Source organism: Callorhinchus milii, unplaced genomic scaffold (assembly GCF_018977255.1).
Source record: "Callorhinchus milii isolate IMCB2004 unplaced genomic scaffold, IMCB_Cmil_1.0 Scaffold1, whole genome shotgun sequence".
In the NCBI taxonomy this organism is placed as follows: Eukaryota; Metazoa; Chordata; class Chondrichthyes; order Chimaeriformes; family Callorhinchidae; genus Callorhinchus; species Callorhinchus milii.
In genome coordinates, this window is record NW_024704742.1 from 50,164,236 (window position 1) to 50,179,413 (window position 15,178).

General features: G+C 40.7%; 1 protein-coding gene across 2 annotated transcripts in view; it reads right to left on the bottom strand.

Annotated features, from left to right (window-relative positions):
- Window positions 1–15,178, bottom strand: part of gabra2a (gamma-aminobutyric acid type A receptor subunit alpha2a) — a 103,592-nt gene that overhangs the window by 48,135 nt on the left and 40,279 nt on the right. The window contains exon 4 of one of the 2 annotated variants that reach the window (XM_042341689.1): window positions 10,687–10,754. The exons of the other annotated variant lie outside the window; for it this stretch is intronic. Within the exon in view, the coding sequence (XP_042197623.1) occupies window positions 10,687–10,754 (68 nt within the window). The remainder of the gene's footprint in view (window positions 1–10,686; window positions 10,755–15,178) is intronic. 2 annotated transcript variants of the gene reach the window in all.

Genomic DNA, 15,178 nt, shown 5'->3' on the forward strand with positions numbered 1-15,178 from the left:
TCAAACAAGATGCCAAGATTCCAGACTGGCTTAATAAGGTGGAGTTTGCATCCTTGGATGGTGATGCTGTCAGAGCCTGAGGTGAGGAGGCGCTGACAGGAACCAATCAGGAGGGCCTCAGTCTTGTTTACATTCAACTGAAGAAAGTTAGCTCTCATCCAACACTTGATGTCTGACAAACATTCTGTCAGGACAGCAGTGGTCCTGGAATCAAGGGTGGAGGAAGAGAGGTACAGTTGGGTGTCATCCGCATACATGTGGAAGTTGACCCCATGTCTGCGGATGATGTCACCAAGAGGGAGCATACAGATACTGAAGAGGAGGGGACCAAGGACAGAGCCGTGATGAACGCCACACGAGACGGTGCGGGGGCTAGAGGAGAAACCATTTGTGGAGATGAAGTGGAGACAGTGTGAGAGGTAGGATCTGAACCAGTCAAGGACAGAATCATGAAGGTTGAAGTGAGAGGAGAGGTGGTGGATGAGGATAGAGTGGTCGCCGGTGTCGATGGCAGCAGAAAGGTAAGGAGGATGAGGAGGCAGATGGAGCCCTAGTCACAGATGGGCAAAATGTCATTTGTCACTTTGACCAAAGTTGTTTCTGTGCTGTGGGCGGCCCGGAAACCTGATTGGAGGGGTTTGTGAAGGGAGTGGTGGGAGAGGAAGGAGCAAAGCTGGGAAGCAATAACTCATTCCAGGACCTTGGAAAGGAAATGGAGGTTGGAGATGGGATGGTAGTTTGAGAAAAGGGATGAGTCCATGGAGGGTTTTTTAAGGATAGAGTGAGGACGGCTGTTTTTAAAGGGGTGGGAACGGTGCCAGTGGACAGGGAAAAGTTTATGGTGTCTGTGAGTAGAGAGGCAAGGAGGTGGAGCTGAAAGTTAAGGAGAGGGGTCGGATGTGGAACAGGTGGTCGGTTTCATGTGGTTATCTCAAACTTGATCATGAAATAAAATGTTCGCTGCTCTTCTAAAAATCCAGTGCAGAAAATACGTATTAAACCCCCAAAACATTACCACACTATTTAAGGGCTAAAAACATAAAAATCTCTCACCTACTGTATGAAGAATAAAAAAAAGGTGGCTGATCAACTTTGAAAAACTGGATTAACAACAACAACAACTTGGATTTATATAGCGTCCTCCACACTGGACGGCGTCTCAGAGCGCTTCACAGTAACGGATCCCGGGGCCAAGCCAGGGGGAGGGGGAGGAAGGTGACCAAAGGCGCGGTCGAAAAGAAAAGTCTTCAGCAGAGACCTGAAAATAGGAAGAGAGGGGGGCGAGGCGAAGGGAGTGAGGAACAGAGTTCCAGAGTCTCTGGGTGTAGTGGCTGAAGGCACGGCCGCCGAGGGTGGAGAGGAGGACTCAGGGGACAAGGAGGAGGCCAGACCCGGAGGAATGAAGGCAACGGGCACTATTTTGAGGAGAGGAGGTCGGAGAGGTAGGGGGGTGCGGAGGAGTGGAGGGATTTGAAGACAAGGGTGAGGATCCTGAAATCGATCCTCTCTGGGACAGGCAGCCAGTGCAGTCTGGCAAGGGCTGGGGTGATCGGGGAGCGGAGTTTGGTGCGGGTGAGAATGCGGGCGGCAGAGTTTTGAATAATCTAGATTTTATGGATGGTAGTGGAGGGGAGGCCGGCGAGGAGGGCGTTAGAATAGTGAAGCCGAGAGGTGACAAAGGCATGGACCAGGGTTTCAGCGGCTTTCAGTGGATTAAGGGTGAGGGGGCAGAGGATGGGGTAGGGGGTAGGAGGGTGTACTTCTGATGTTTTACACCAGCTTTAGAGCAAATCCAGCAATGTTATTTTATGTTGAACACTTCAAATTGTGGCTATAATTAGATTCACAGTACATTTATAGAAGATACAGGTTTACTTATAACTTTGTATTGCACCTTTACAAACTGTTCCTGTACTGCATATCAAAGATCACTGTGTCACTTATGTAAGGACTGTTGTTATATATCATTCACCAAATTGAAACTTGGGGCCTATTTTCTCTGTCAAAAAAACGAAAGGAAATCGTAGGGAAAAATGTAACACAAAACACACAGTTAAATTCAATGAATATCGGGCTTTATTTTAAAAGATCCCTTTAACATGTGCATCTCAAAACTGGATGAAGCACAATGCTGGCTCTGGGAATGCAGACAGTTAGCCAGTTCCAGCATTGCAATGCCCAAATCAACTCTCTGTTCATGCATCACATTATGTGCCCATTGTTGGAACCAGCATTGCAGGTAGGCACAGTCTAGGATATGCACCCATATAGTGTGCAGACCCCAAAATAAATCAATGAATTTGGGTTTAAAAAATTAAAAAATTAAATTCTGTTGAAAAATCACATTTGTACAGATTAACTCATAAACAAAATGGTGAAAACTGGTAAAATAAAACTTTGATGATCCTCATTCTTACTTTTCATCTGCGAAAAATCTGTAACACATCTATATGTTTGGCAAATGAACACGTTTATTAAGATGGCAGCAAGTTTATGTAATAGAATCCCTATTACCAAATCCTGCTTTAGATTCCAACCACATGTATAGCAGTGGTAGTTCCAATCTAGAAAAAAAAACTTACTGGAATTTCTGCTACCTGAAGGAGAGTCTTAATCACTCCTTTTCAACATATGTTAAGAAATGGGTGATTGTGCTTTTCTGATCACCCAGTGGCCAATGGTAGCATTGTTGCAGAGCAGAAACCATAGATTTGAATCTTGTGTCAGGATGGTCTAAGCTTTCAGCTGCTGAGGGCCAGATGTCCTATTTGACAAACATAAGCAATATTTTTGTGTTTCCCTTCCAGAAACATAACATTTACTGGTTATGGAGGGAGCAGGTGGGCCAGATGTAATGGAGGGTGAGGGAGTGGATGAAATCGACCTACAGGCCACCAGTTATCTGATGTCAGCCATAAGAGGAATTTGGGCACTTCAACTGGCCTCATCTATCCCTGGGCTAGAAGTGAAAAAATTAACAAAGAGATCCCAGTCTTGGTCACTAACTCTGGTCGAAATTGGAACTCACTCATGAACAACTGGGCACTGGCGTAAGGTATTGGAGATGTGCTGGTGCCTCTGGAAATGTACTCCATTACTCCATCAGAAGAAGAGGAGGGCAGAAAAGGAGAAAAACATTGATAATAAATGAGAGGCTTAAAAAAGAAATAATTAGGAATTAGCGGAGGAATTTCTCATAGGGAAAGTCCATGGCTGCCCTTTGATTGATTTATGTGTGTTGAAGATATATTAGAAAAAAATTCTGCTGAATGTGGGCTGAGCAAGTCTAAATGTAGGCACAGGTCCCAATCATATCATGATAATTTCTATTGTAATTTTCTATTGAAGTTAAAACAATTCTGTCAACTGTTTTATTTAAAGGATTATATTACAGTGCAGGGACAATAAAATATCAATATCAAGAATCAGAAAGAAGAATCAATACAATACAATGATGAAATACCATAAAAATAGTAATCCTTACATTTCATATTAAGCCTTATCACATCATCAAGATGTCTCAAACCAATGCACAGGAATTTCTGTAAAATATACTTACTATGTATTTTGTAGGCACTATATGCTAGAGAGTTTGCTTAGAAACAGTATAACCTACAAAATGCAGTTGAGATCACCAGTCTATCATTCTTAAATGCTGCCACCAATAATATGTCCTTTATCTCAGAGGATACTTTTTCTGTTTCTTTGTAATATCATCCAGTTATAATCCAATAATAAATACAACAACTGTGTACCCACAGAGGAATATTTGCTATTTCTTCCATATTTCGCTTGAAATGTTTCTTAACATACTATTAGAATTCAAGCATTCCCCCATTTTAACACAACAGCATTGGGAGACAAGGGCATGCTATGCTGATCTCAGCTTCCGGTTCAGAATGCTGCTAAGTTGTACAAAGTATTACTCTCGTTCCAAAGCAGCAATGAGGGAAGTACACCAATCGACTGACGACACTGGAGGACTTTCTTAATTTCATTCCAGTTATATTGGATTTTTCTGTCATTGAGCCAGTCACCTCTTTTTGAAAGATATCCAGTCAGTCACTGTCGCTGAATAATAGATGGTCATTTAACTCCTTGTGGCACAGCGACCATAAAGATTAAAAAGCAGAACAAAGTATTTGCATTCTCAACTGAGAGCCACAGAACAATAACCAGCATGAAAACTGGAGCCGAAAAGTAATAATAGCAATAAAATGCACCATTAGATCAGGAATCTATTTCAAAATCTTGATCCTGAAAAAGCTATTTGCCTTAACAGTGTTTGAGTTTGCACAAATCTTTCTAAGATGTTCTCTTTACTGATCTACTCCAAATATATCAGTGGATTTCCAAAGGAAACAACAGCACCAAGACATTGAGCTATCCACAAGACTCAAGCAGTACCCCAACACACATTCTGGGATCCCCAAGCCTTGGCTTTTGCCAACCTGCTCCTAAAACTTTCCGGAATTAAGTAAGCAGGATGCGTTCCTCCAGGGAGAGAGTGTGCATTCGATTCCAACATCTATCTCTGAGATTTCCATGTGTAGGTGGAATGCATAGAAATGCAACTTGGTTTGGAAACTCTTAAGCATGACGATGGGTTTCCGCATGTGTCACTCATATGGCTGAGCAAAAAAAAACAAGAATGAGGTCAAAATCTGACCTGATAACACCAGTACACCCACTGCCAATTTTGCCAAAGTTCATGGAAATCACAGTGATTGAAACACTCAGCGGTAAAATCACATTCACAAAAAATTGCAAAACTTTCTATTTGGTCTTTGGCTTTTTCCAGTGCAATGAGTAAACTTGTACACGCTCAACCTTCTGTCCAGAAATGAATCAATTCTCTTGGTGCACAGAGTAAAATTAAACCAACGATCCTTGGTCTTTCCAGAGAGTACGACATCTCAGCCTGACTGAGTAACTGGCCTTCTGTGGCATATCTGGTGAAGTACTAAAGTGGATACATAACTTCTTCACAGGATGCAAATATTGGGTCATGACCTATGGGGGCGTTCGTCTTCTGATGGCAACAGTTTTGCAGCAGAGCCCTCAGTGAAGTGTGCCTTGCTGTTTGTTGTCTCGATCAATGATCTGGTGGAGGTCATCAAAAGTGATGCAGTTCTTTTTTGCTTGATGATACCACCCTCCAAGAATGGTTAAATCCCCATCTGAAAGACAAGTGGCAACCGAATCACTGCAGGAAGATACTGAAAGAATTGGACAGTGGGTGAAAAAAAATGGTGTTATCTTCAGTGCGGAGAAGATCAAGTTAATACTCTGTTCAGAAAGATGGACTGTGATATAGCCCCTCCAATACAACTCTAAAAGGGTTGCAAACACTCTTCAGAAACAAACTTTCAGCTTCTTGATTTGGTAATCACATCTGATCTATGCTGGTGCAAAGAAGTGGCAGATGGCAAGAAAAGTTCACAGAAGAGTTGGAATCCTCAAGAAAGCTTGGTTCTAATTGTCACCATCAACACCTTCAGTGATATGCAAAGCTTTTATCAATCCAGTGATAGAATACCGTCGCGCTGTTTGGCAAACTGCAGAGAAAACCCATTTCTTGCCCCAGACTCAATGTAGTCTAAAGCCACAAAGAACGGCGGACACGATGAGAATGGGTTACTCCATACCAGAGTCTACCCACTAAAACAGTGAATAAATAGGGCTGCACTATGACCCCTCTATAAGGTGATGGCACACAAGGGTTTCTAACGTTCAAACTTTTCACGCCAGAAATACCAGAGTTGTTGCATTTGAGTCTCAACACTATGTATCAGTTCAGAAAGCCTGCAAGGAATACTTGCAGGAATGTTTCACCAATTATGCTTGCTCCCTGTGTTGCTCCATCCCAGAAGCTATCATCCCTGGAATTCTGGCCCTATTGTGCAGACTCTGTACATAGATAGGTAACCATAGATTGACTCAGGGATACCTGAGCAATCATTAGACTTTGCAGCAGTTGTTAATACCCCAGTGCAACTTCTCCATATTTTCTTGTGGATCCATTAACAATCAGGATCATGAAGTAATAATGGCCCTTATTGTCATTTCTACTTGCACTCTGTTCTTATGCTGTCTAACATGCAAAAAATTTAATAAAATATTTACACTCATATTTCTGTTCATAAAGTAAAAACAATGTGTTGCAACAATTTATAGATTACAACTGATGTCCTTGATTTTCATAGTTTCCTATACATGGTCCAGGTACAAAAGCAAAATAATGTATTTACTCATTCTGTCCTTTCTTTACACAAGAGTAAAACCTTGTACTTTTCTGAAGATGTACAGCGTATAAAGATTAGAGTGATGAATAGCCATAACAATAAGTCTGTATAGTGTTTATTAAAGCTAATTAAATACTATTAATAATTGAAACCTGCTTTATAGGTGACCTGGCTTCCATAAATTTCTATTCCTATATATCTAGAATGATCATATTCATAAAAAACACAATTGTTTTACATCAAGAATGTTATTCACACTCAGTTTGGTTTATTTTAGTGAATGAACGTAATAATTCTGCATTAGGCTTCAAAGTACAATTTCACATTCCTCCACAGCAACATAGGAAACTGCAGACTGGGAATGATTATTGTAGTATATATCTGACAAATCAATCCACAAAGATACAACAATCTTAAACTATACTATTTCTCTTTGACTGCTCTATTGATCTTCAAAAACAGCTATGTAATTCCCTCTTGAACTTGTAATTACAGAGGAATTATAGCTGTTTGCCTTTAACTCCTTCTTAGGTACTCTGTTCCATGTATTCACCACTCTGAAAAATAATTAAATCTGAACAGTCTATATTCAATTTGGGACTGAATCCATATCTTGTTCGAGATATTTTTGAACGTGATAAACATATAATTAGATTTCAGTTTATCCTATACCTGTTAGGATCATCAGTAAGTTCTCTCTTCAGCCTTCTCTTCTTTAGTGTGAACATTCTTAGCTTCTGGTGTCAGCCTGGCTCAGTTGGCAGCATCTCTGAGTCAAAAAGTTGTGGGTTCAAGCCCCATAGTCTAGGCTGAAACTCCAATGCAATGCTAGGGGTGTGATGCATTGTTGGAAGCGCCATACTTTGGATGAGATGTTAAACTGATGTCACTTCTGTCTGTTCAGGTGGACGTTTAAGATCCTTTCACTGAGTTTCTCCCAGTATCTGTAGTGACCAACAATCCCCAGATAAAATTGATCACTGATTTCATAGCTGTTTGTGGGACATTGCTGTGAACAAATGGGCTACTGCATTTCCCTACAGATACACAGTCACTAGACTTTACAGCAAATCCTGTGAAGCACTTTGAGATGTCTTACCGACATGAAGTGGACTATATACCAACTACTTCATTGTTTTTATAGCTTGTCCTTATAACTGAGGTGAATAACTCCAGCTTTCTATCTAATTGCCCATCACTATTCTTTATCTAATACCAAGATGTCCTTACTGCAACACCAATACATTATTCCACTTTCCCATTTCAATGTTTCACTCTGTCTCAAACTTGATCTTGCTCGCTATACTAACAGTGTGCTCACTGTGCTAATGGTTACAGTAATCTGTTTACCATTAACCTCAAATCATGTTCCTGTGTTGAATCCAGTAGAGTTAAACCATATAGTTTATATTCCAAACTGTTTATTCTGCTTCTCTAATCTCACCATTCTGCAATAAAACATTTGCCATTAATCAGACCAATTCCTTAATCTATTCAAATCCCTTATTATATGTTTAGATGATTTATTGTTTCTTATGCTACAGCAATTGTCAATCCTCTTCGGAATCTCCCACCCTCGTCCAAGCTTTTTGAATCTTATAGACCAATCTTCCTTGTGCACTATATCAAAAGCTTTCCTAAAATCCAGACATATATCATTATATAATCTCACAGATTCTTGCTTTTTTACACGCATTGTCACATAAGTGGAATCTATACCATACACCAATACAGCAAAAGTGAATAATGACCTTTGTTTGTATAACGCAGAACTATCTGTATGTATTTCAAACATACTAACATTTTTATATGAATAATATTCAATACGGATTTGGGGAATACAATATTTATTCCAGGCATGAAGAATTTTATATTATGGCAGCCATGAGTTTTACATTTCTCTGATTATCTATATATGAAATAGAATCCTGTTAGGTTTAATTCACTGCTGACATTTGAAACTTAGTAAGAAATCAATGGCAGGTAGTGTGCTTGTCAAAATATCATGTTAAATGGCACATTATTGAAATCAGGAAGACCTTTGGAATGAAATTCCATGGGTCAGTTACATTACCAACCTTGCTTACATGCATTTATAAAACATAATCTAATTTTAAGTGCACATTGTCAAAGCCAGAAACTTTAGTGACCATCAAATATCCTCACCTGTGTTCTGTTTTTGTTATGATATAGATGGCTGATTTGACATTTTAAGATAATGTGGATTATGACAAAGTGGATAATAAAGTGCAAAAAAATTTGTATTTACTACTTTTGGTAATTGTGTTTGAAAGTCAAAATGCATTTATCCTTGTCAATTCGGTTTATTGTGTTGTATCATTAGGTGTCTACCTGGCTCAGTGGGTAGCACTCTTGCCTTGGAGTCAGGAGTTGTAGGTTTAAGGCCCACATCAGGACTTTGATCTCATATCATATTGACTGACAGTCAATGCTGGGGTTATGCTGGATTGTCAGAGATGCTGTCGTTCGGATGAGACGTTAAAACAGAGATCTGATCTACCTTTTCAGTGGACATTAAAGATCCCACAGCACTACTTAAAAGGATAATGAAGTTTCTCCCAATGTCCTGGCCAACAATAAATTTGGTCATTTTTTTTGTGGGACAATGCTGTGTACAAACTAGTCACTGGTTTGGTTACAAAATACACAGTTACTTACACTTATATCCTATAAATTGCTTTGAGACATACTCCTGACATATGAAAGGTGTTATATCAAAAGGAAGGATTATTATTATTTTTTTAAATAGTCTTTTTAAATATGTTCTGTGAATCAATTTGAGACATCTCAATGACAAGATAAGGCCCTATATCAAATGCAAGGATTATTATTATTTACTAAGATTTTGGGGATATTATGTGTTTAGTTCACATAAACATGATCCTCCAAAACCTTGACACTGCAATAAAAATATTCCATATAGTTCATTCAGCCAAGCAATAGGCTAGAATCATAATGGGTCTTCTCAGCCTTTCACCCTTGTAAGGTAGATAGAATTAGGCCAAATGTGTGTGTGTAAAAAAAAATTATCTGTGAAGGAAAGAGAAGCAGGGTCTCTTTTGGTTGAACTTGTGGTGAGNAAAAAACCTTAATGACCTTATGGTTAATCAGCCTGCCTGGCTCATCAATTAGACTTGGAAGTTTAGACATCTTCTGAATCATAGCAGCCAAAGCCCAAATGATTAGCGAAATCTCAGCAGTATAAGTACCGTGAAATGTATTGCATAGGTTACCACTTCTTTTGACACACAACAATACTCCAGAGATCAATGCTTAAAATATGCAGCTCTTAAAATCCTTACTCATAATGCATTACTCTATTCTATAAGCAAAAAATTTTGAGTGGAATGAAACTGTCATGAGTTCAGCGAGGTTGCTTCCTAAATGTACTCCATGTATAAGTCAGCACATGGTTGAGTCTTGCATCACCACAATTGTTAAATGGACCGTAGTCTAAAATAGTTTCCAGCATGTACCAAAACACTGACCTCTTGTCAAGTATTTGAAAATGTCTATGGAAGTTAGTCTAAGGATTTTGGGCAATATAACTATACTACACAATATAATTTACATTTATATAGCAGATGTCTGGAGAACATCTCAAAGCACTTAATACTGCTGGTTCAGCATCCGAGCTTGGGATAGGAGCTGAATGGGATGGGGAAAGGTGATCAAAACTACGGTCAAAGACACAGACCTTGAATAAAGTGAAGGAGCAAGTGAGTCAGAGGTACTCCATAATCAAGTTCAGAGACCAGGGGTAGAATGGCTGAAAGCTTTTCCCCCGATGCTGGGAAAGATATGGTGGGGGATATCAAGCAGGCTGGTTTACAATGACCAAAAGAAGCAGCCAGCTCAGTAGGGTTGAAGGAGGTCATAAAGTGGAGGGGGTGAGACCCTGGATGGATCTGAAGGTAAGAATCTTGAATTTATATCAGTATGAAGCCTTGGTAACTCTCTTTGTACTTTTACAGCTGGGACTACACTAATCCATTAAAGGCCAAGTCATGAATGCAACGCCAACTCTCACTGATGACCCACCAGCAATGCCTGCAGGTGTGTCTCCTCAGAGTCAATTTTACCTCAAGGTCACTCTTGCCGATCTCCCTCCCTGCCTCTTCTCAAAAGTGAATCCAACAGGAATTGAGGATAGAACCCTTTGACTCCAAATTACTTGCTCATTCCAAGATGACTGGAGCAATATTAGTGGGGTAGAAAAATAACAGAAGATAGCAGAAAAGCAGAAAAAATGGCCCATCATAAACTCCTATACGCAAATTGACCCCGATATCACACAATCATCACGCTGTCAAACTACAGCTTTGTTAAGCTCAGTAATGTCTGTTTAACGCATTGCAAACAATTTAAGTTCAGTAAAATAATTAGTAGATCTACATGTGAATAATACATTAGCACTTACCATGTCAGTGTCTGAAACAGGGCCAAAGCTTGTGACATAGATGTCTGTCTCCACTTCGGTTACTCTCTCTGATATAATAAAAACATTATTTAAGAAGTCTGCAAACTAATCTGGTTCAGCTTAAACTCTATGCAAAAAAGTTCCATTTATTTATATACTCCAGCATTCCCATCCACACACTGTGAGCTTTTCCACTGAATTCTGCTCATGCTTCGCTTGTCCTATATTTCATGCCATGTTATGGGACAAGTTGTCATTATACACAAAATGCTTGAATTGAAGATCACAGAACAAGTAATCCTTGTGTTTGATAAAGGGCCTTATCGCATCATTGAAATGTCCCTACGAGCTTCACAGGATTTATTGTAAAGTGCAAAGACTGGGTATTTGTCGACCAATTAAGAAGGATGTCTTCTGGTTGTGATTTTCAGGTGAAATTACGATGTTTCATAAAATATATTGTAGTTATCAAATCTGTTATAAAATATCACAATTTACTATTCATTCATAAAGATTGGCTTCTGGGGGAATCCTCGCAACAATTTACACACAATGGTTGAGTTGAATTATTTCCATATTGTTTTATTTTTTTGATTGGTAATCTTCAGAATAGCTTCATAAGAAATGGGCTTAAATCATTCAGGATGTGGTATTCAATTAGCAAATGTAGTATTCAAATAGCAACGCTGGGGTCAAACGATTGTAGTTCACGTGCTGGAATACAAGATGGCTCAATACAAAAGACAGCGCGAGCTTAAGACACAACCATTGTGGCAATGTCGTGTGATGTTCAAACTGTGACCTCTCTATAGGCAGAGATGGTAAAATAAATTGTTTCATATTCGATATGATGACATTTCACTTTTCTTGTGTATTAAATTACAAAGCACTAGGTCAGCCTGGCTAGGTTGGTAGCATTCTCACCTCTGAGTTGAGCAGACGACACCCAACTCTATATTTCCACCTCACATTGCGACCACCAGTCCCTGATGTTCTGTCAGCCTGCCTGTCTGATATCAGGAGCTGGATGAGTGTGAATTTCCTTCAGCTGAATGTTGGCAAGACAGAAGCCATACTCTTTGGCTCTCGTCAACATCTAAAATCTCATGATTCTCACCTCCTCCACTTACCCGACCGCCCCTTAAAACTCTCCGAACCCATACGCAACCTAGGCTTCAGGTTCGACCCCCAATTATGCTTCCTCCCCCACATCCGGTCCCTTACCAGCACCGCGTTCTTCAACCTCCGACACATGCCCGTCTCCGCCAATACCTCACTCCAAAAGCCGCTGAAACTCTGGTCCATGCCTTTGTCACCTCTCGGGTGCACTATTCAAATGCCCTCCTCGCCGGTCTCCCCTTCACTACCATTCACAAAATCCAGGTCATCCAAAACTCTGCCGCCCGCATTCTTACCCGCACCAAACTCTGCTCCCCGATCACCCCAGTCCTTTGTAGACTGCACTGGCTGCCTATCCCAGAGAGGATCGACTTCAAGATCCTCACCCTTGTTTTCAAATCCCTCCACTCCTTTGCACCGCCCTACCTCTCTGACCTTCTCTCTCCTCACAACATTGCTTGTTGCCTTCGCTCGGGTTTGACCTACTCCTTGTCCTTCGAATCCTCCGCTCCACCCTCGGCGGCCGTGCCTTCAGCCACTACGCCCTGAGACTCTGGAATGTCCTTCCTCACTCCTTTCGCCTCGCCCCCTCTCTTCCTATTTTCAGGTCTCGGCTGAAGACCTTTCTTTTCGACCGTGCCTTTGGTCACCTTCCTCCCCCTCCCCCTGGCTTGGCCCCGGGATCCGTTACTGTGAAGCGCTCTGAGACGCCGTGCAGCGTGGAGGGCGCTATATAAATCCAAGTTGCTGTTGTTGAGTCAGAAGGTTGTGGGTTCAAGCCCCACATCAGGACTTGGAACTCACATAGTTTAATGTAACACTACAATTCAGTGCTGGGGGAGCGTTCTCAGTGGTGCCATCCTTTGGATGAGATGCCAAGCTGAGCTCTCATCTGCGTGATCAGGGGATGTTCAAGGTTCCATGGCGCTATTCAAGAAGCCATTTGCTCCTAGTGCCTGGCCAACAATCCCCCATATAAAATTGGTATTTCATTTCATGGCTGTTTGTGGGATACTGCTGTACACAAATTGGTTGCTACATTCACCTACAAAATACACATTCACTACACTCTTCAGTCATTCTTGGGATGCGCCACAAAAACGTTTTCCAGGCATGAAAGGTGCTATAACGAATAATAACATTCCTTGCATTTAATGTAGGAATCATTGTTATCATCATCACAGAAATGGGATATACCAGAAAAAAAATGTTTCAGTTTGCTTATATGTTTCCCTATATGGCTCATTGAGAGCGCAGTGTACCCATATTTAGTAGAGACAGGCAATAAAGTTTCTACATTAAATACTTTGGATAGCTTCAGCCCATTCTTGCAGTGGCAGTTTGATACAAATTGGCACTAAATTGGCAATAACACTTAGGGAAGCCATAATTATGGTGGGAAGTGGAAAAATCTACTCTGCTGTAAGTAGGAGGTGTTTTTCAAACTATTTGTCTGACTTTTGTGAGGTCGTGAGGTAATAGCTCTCACTTAGATCTGCAGAAGCTGAGCATTATTTTTCGACACTGTGGGGTTGAAAAGCACTCTTCTTGAAAGCAGGACCATTACAAGTGCCTCATAGTCGAGAAAGCCTTTTGCAATGTAAACTATATTTTCCTCAGAGGAATCCCATCTACTTCATGACTTTGACCCCAGCTCATGAGACTTTGGCTCTGATGAGATCTTGGGTCAGAAGCAATTTAAGATAGTTAGTAAGCAAGGAAGAGGGAGGTTAGGAGAATGTTTTTCACACACAGAGTAGTTAGGTTATGGAAGGCCCTGCCGGGAGAGGTGGTTGATGCAGTGACCATCTTGGCCTTCAAGAAGGACCTAGACAAATACTTTGGAAAGACTCAGCTGCAGGGATATGAGGAAAAGGCAGGTAAATGGAGATGAAAGGATTGCTCAGGATGGAACCTGCGTAGACACTTTCTTCTGTGCCATACATTTCTATGCTTCCATGGAACCGCGGTCCCACAAATTGAGGTGACATATCAATACATTAAAAAATTATATTTGTATAGCACCTTTCACATTGGGAGGAAGTCCCAAGGCGCTGGACAGTCAGGGATTTGGACCCGAGCTGGAGATCGGGATTGGGGAGGGTGGAGGGCAGGGCAGGTGAGAGGGTGGCCGAAGGCTCGGTCGAAGAGGAGGGTTTTGAGACACGCTTTCAAGGAGGCAAGGGAGAGAGTGAGGCAAAGAGAATGTGAGTTTCTTAGGGTGGGGGCAGAAAGGCTGAAGGCCTGACCACCAATGGTGGGGCAGGCCGGACCGGGGACGTGGAGAAGGCCACAGCCTGCTGAGCGGAGGGAGCAGATAGGGTTTAGCAGGTAGAAACGTGACCGCCTCAGTGAAGATGGGGTCCACTTGTTTGATGCCCAATGAGAACATGACAACTTGAAGTGGTGCATCTGTTCCATTTAAATGCACTAAATTTCCATATGTTACTGGGTACAGTTGTGACCATGATTTTTCAAATCAAAACTCCATTTACGTTTTGGCTGCAGGTGTTATTGGCATCTCTGAATATTCTGAAGCAATAATTTAGCAATGTATATCAGAAGTCAATATTTGCTTATTATTCATCAAGCACTTTTGCTTCTCACAACCCACTCGTCACTTACCATAAATTGTAAAACTAAACAGATGTTAATCCCCTTGATTTCATGCCTGCAAGACATGCATTAATTACCTAACAACCTATATTCTATGTATGGAATACAAAGTAACCAGAATTCATGGATTTAATAGCAAGAGACTCTAGTTTGTTCTACAAATGGTGTGCAATTTTCTGCAACGCCATTTTATTCAATTGGGCCATTTACAAAAGTCAGCAAATACAGATCAAGCATCGTCTTTGTCAAGGTTCTTTGTAAAAACCCCATATCCACTCCAGAGGCTCCAGGTGCGATACATTGTCTAAACATTCATGAACTCGTAAAGTATTATATTTTGTAAAATATACTTTCTTTTTAAATGCTTTCCAGTTTGTTTGCTAAGTTAATTGAAAGATGTGTTTGATGCATTAAAATGGATTTAACAGATACTGGGAGTTATTGTATGCTTGTCAGTAAATTTAATGATCTTGACATTGAGTGGATATTATTTTCTACTCGCTGACAAAATTACCATTCTTACATAAGCGTACAATACCAGTTCAGCCAATTCATCAACACGTGGGGAATCTTTTACACTGAGAACCAAGGTTGGGATATCCTGACGTGAAAGGCACTATACAAATGTAATTTTATTGTTGTTGTTACTATAATTGTCTTTTTTTGCAAGATAAGGAAAGTCTTCCTTTCATAGGAATAACCCAAGAGAAATCTTCTTCAACCAGCAAGAGAATGGGGTTTGATTTTCAATATTCAT